Here is a 4,021-nt window from a genome sequence, read left to right on the forward strand (position 1 = left end):
CTGACGTGTGGGTGACTTTAAAGTAATAACTGTAATAATAAACGTCGTGACAACCATTGGCGCAGCCAGGGTATTGTTATGGGGGGGCCTAGTAGAGGTCAGCCTGGCACAAAATTGATTATTTCAAATTATTGTTCATTAAATTAGAATTTCCATAGGAATCGACAATAACTTAACACACATATAATATGAAACTTCCTTTAATCACACGTTCTCGTAACATTAATATCAAACTCTGGTTAATTTTTAAGGCATTGCTAATCATTTTTTAACCATTCTTTAATATAGTTCACCGTCTTTAATCTAGATCTAGACTTTCAATAGGCAATTCATAAAATCGGTTAAATCGATTTAACTGCCGATAATATTAAGATGCCGCTACATTCGCCAAGTTCACGATTGTTTTCCATAAAATAATAATGCTTTTTAATGAATCCCGCTTCCTTCAATACTTCATTTACATACTCTTTACTTACTGGGAGACATGGAAGTCTATTATTTCCTACATAATAATAGGAAGTATCCAATGTCGTTACCATTACTAATCCACCATTTGGCAAAAGGTAATTGCTGAAATTTTTAACAGCGAATTTAAAATCTTCTAATGTGACGCAAGCCGATTCTAAGCATAAAGAGGTAAACAACACATCAAACTTTCCTACGTCCGAGGAAATGATGTCTTTTTGCAAGACGTCGCAAGGAATTACTTCTTTTATTTTTTGTCTCAATCGAAGTTTGATTTCATTTATTCCTTCGTCCACGTTTCTGTTAAATAAATAATTAAAATTAAATAAAAGTGATTACCTCAATAAAATATATAACTTATATTTAAAAAATTATAACATTAATATTATTGTGATTAATTTGAAATGCATTATTAATTACAGTTAATATACTTAGGCTACAAACGATGGGATTTTAGAAAGTAATGTTGCTGTTATTACGTTGGAATGTGATAAAATATAGTCCAGACGCAAAGTTTGGAACCATTTTTCTTTCGTTTATTACAATTAACCAACGCGAAGGAATTCACAAAGCAGTATTTAACTCGATACGTAGTTTTTCAAATGTCATAAATTCTAGAGAACAGATTTTGGTATGTATATAGAAATATCGGTAGATAGCCCAGTATAGTGCTATCCGCCAAGGAGGATACCACGCAGGAGATTTTCTAATAAGAAAGTGTATTATTATATTATTAAATTAAGTATGCTTCTAGCTTAAATACACATTGAACGAATAGCCTATCAAATTATAGCTACAATAAAAAGGCTATTCGTTTAATGTCTAATGTACGAAGCACTTATTTATGTGCAAACTCTGAATTACACTGGAGGAGTACAGTATAGTTCAGGGTAAAATTTAATCACATACATGTTAAATATTGAATGAATTATTTCTGGAATTTTATAAAAATTAAATAAATATTTACATAATGAAACATACCGAAATCCTTCAAGTAATACTTCTATCGGCATCAAAGTATCCCAATCCTTCGCCGACGATTCGTTTTTTATCCATTTGCGAACCGCTTCACGATTGTGCTCAGAATAATCAGATAAAACGATTTCCGAGAAATATTCACTTGGGGCTGCCATTCTGTGAACAGTCGGGCCACACCCTACGTCGAGAATTCTCTCGCCTCGAAAGGCTTCTGTTAAAATAAAAAGTCAGCAACCAGTTGAGTAACTTCCTCGGAGAAAATTTTTATACTTAAGAACCAGTAAGTTACATTTGCACGAAGTTAAACTCTGTTTTGCTTAATCTGCTATGAACCATTATTGAAATAGAAGCTTTGTCTCATTAATTAATGTAAAAAGATAAGAACATCCTAATGTTGAGGATAGAGATGAGCTTCTAAACATATTGTAAATGCCAATGACGAGTAAAATTTTCCTTCGAGATATTACACATATCCACTTCTATCTCCCCATCCGTGAACCTTTAATCACCAAAAATGAATAGCATCAATGATCCTGAAATACAAGTTATCGAGCCAAATTTTGTTTCTTAGTCTTTAACCCATCTTGAGATATTAAACCAGAGAGACGCCAACACAATCATACTTAAATGCATATTTTGGAAATCAATTTTTTTATTTACTTTTTTGAGTTCAGAGGGTCTCAAAACATCGATATTCCAGAAGCCGGAAGGGTCAATTGTTAAACACGATTGCAATGTTACATTATAACAGCCGGGAAAGTAAACAGAATATTTTCTTTAATTCTTGAGATGCGCCAAAAACTCTAGCTTCATTTTTCGTCTATTTGTTGTTTAATTAGGAAAAAATGGATTGATTTCAACATATATATTTTCAAATTGCAAAAATGAAAAAACACTCATTTGTAGAGCCAAAAATGTAAAACACTCCTTACAAAATTCTATATGTGTTTGTATTTTATCGTCTATTTTATATTATATCTCAGGACTGGTTAAACCAAAACTTTGAAACTTGGTGGGGTTATTTCTATGAGTTGGAATTCATTCATTTAAACTATGGTAATTACAGGTCAAGGAATGGAAAATTGATCGTAGAAAGGAATCATACGTCATATCTGAAGTGAATTAGACTTAATGAAAATTTTACCCGTATATGGATTTTCAACTTTTTATAAAAGCAGGGATCTAAATGAAGTCTCTTGCCATATTGCAATAAGTAATAATGTAAAACAATTTTAATAAAATCAAATAACACACTGGTTTCTAAACGTTTCTTAGACACCGCCGCTCGGTTCCATAAACTTATACCAAACGCCCCAACTAGTTTTTCCTTGTGTGGAAGAAGTCTTAGAAAAGCTTTTCTATCAACCTCACGCATTGTGTAGTTACTGTACATTATTCTTTACATGTGGAAAACCATCAAACGCAACGTTTCTTTTCCGTTTTTAATGGAGGAAAGAGAGATTATCAGTGATCCGATCCCTCGCCTACGGCCACTGTTCGGTCGGGACCGCTTTATTGCCCTCTGCCACACTCTTGCTTATTTTCACTCTGTAAATTTACTCACCGCCTTCAGAAAGGGTAGAGCTCACTTTGGGAAACACTGATATAACATATGCCGCCATACACAATTTTCACTTCAAACATGCCATTTTACTGTTTTTTAAACTTAAGTATTTTTTAAATAGAAAAATTGATATTAAAATTACTTCATATAAGTTTTTGTTATTATTTAAAATTTATATCATTGTACAATAGAAAATTATTGGATTTCTTTTCTGGTTCCTTTAAGTTCCCTATCGAGTGCCGGAATGTAGCGCAAGAACAATTGCCAGCTTTTTATTTATTAAAAGAAATTTTCGGATTTTTTTCTTTGTTTAACACATTTAGAAGAATTCATTGAAAAATAAACTAAATATTTGAGCATCAAACACAAGACCGTGTTATTTATTAAAAACTTGGCATTTTTCCACCTCTATTAGTTGATTAATAGAGGTGGAAAAATGACTAATCAACTAATAGAGGTGGAAAAATGCCAAGTGTTTAATAAATAACACGGTCTTGTGTTTGATGCTCAACATATAAGAAAACACGGTTTCAAGAATATTTAAACTAAATATTTATTAATATAAATTGCTGTTTAAATTAAAACTTACCATCGCGAAATATTTCATGCAGACAAAATGAAACAAATTCTTCCATTTCTACTGTTTTATTAACAATATCACTTCGATAATTGACGGCGAAATTTCCATCTTTGTACACTTTGGAGAAAGCGTATTTATCTTCAGACTCAATTTCCATTACTGTTATTAATAAAAATCAAATTTAAATTAAAAAGTACCGCTACATTAAATAAATATAAGGAATAACAAGAAAATTAATAATGTACATAACTATAATAATTATACAATAATATTAGATTGATCGAATAGAATTATAATAGTATCTGTTTTATTGGTTAAGTGGTAGTAAAGGACTCTCTTATCGTCGCGAGAGATTGAAATTCGAATACAAATTAAACTTTCGTAGCCCAATTATTTTGTATCAGGCGATTCAACTTTCATCAATTCGTGCTATT

At 31.4% G+C, this 4,021-nt stretch overlaps 1 protein-coding gene across 1 annotated transcript; it reads right to left on the minus strand.

Annotated features, from left to right (window-relative positions):
- Nucleotides 1–341: 341 nt before the first annotated feature.
- Nucleotides 342–3,744, minus strand: LOC136985171 (nicotinamide N-methyltransferase-like). Its single transcript, XM_067282379.1, has 3 exons — nt 3,597–3,744; nt 1,447–1,654; nt 342–765 (listed from the first exon to the last, which is right to left on the minus strand). Exons 1-3 carry the CDS (start codon nt 3,742–3,744, stop codon nt 342–344), a joined length of 780 nt encoding a protein of 259 aa, XP_067138480.1.
- Nucleotides 3,745–4,021: the final 277 nt, after the last annotated feature.

This window comes from Centruroides vittatus, unplaced genomic scaffold (assembly GCF_030686945.1).
Source record: "Centruroides vittatus isolate TY-2023 unplaced genomic scaffold, ASM3068694v2 contig_955, whole genome shotgun sequence".
NCBI lineage: Eukaryota > Metazoa > Arthropoda > Arachnida > Scorpiones > Buthidae > Centruroides > Centruroides vittatus.

Coding starts and splice junctions, on each gene's coding strand:
- LOC136985171 (XM_067282379.1), bottom strand. CDS start 3,744: ATGGAAATTGAGTCTGAAGATAAATACGCTTTCTCCAAAGTGTACAAA. Junction 1,655..3,596: donor GCATGAAATATTTCGCGATG/GTAAGTTTTAAT, acceptor TTATTTTAACAG/AAGCCTTTCGAGGCGAGAGA. Junction 766..1,446: donor GTATTACTTGAAGGATTTCG/GTATGTTTCATT, acceptor TTTATTTAACAG/AAACGTGGACGAAGGAATAA.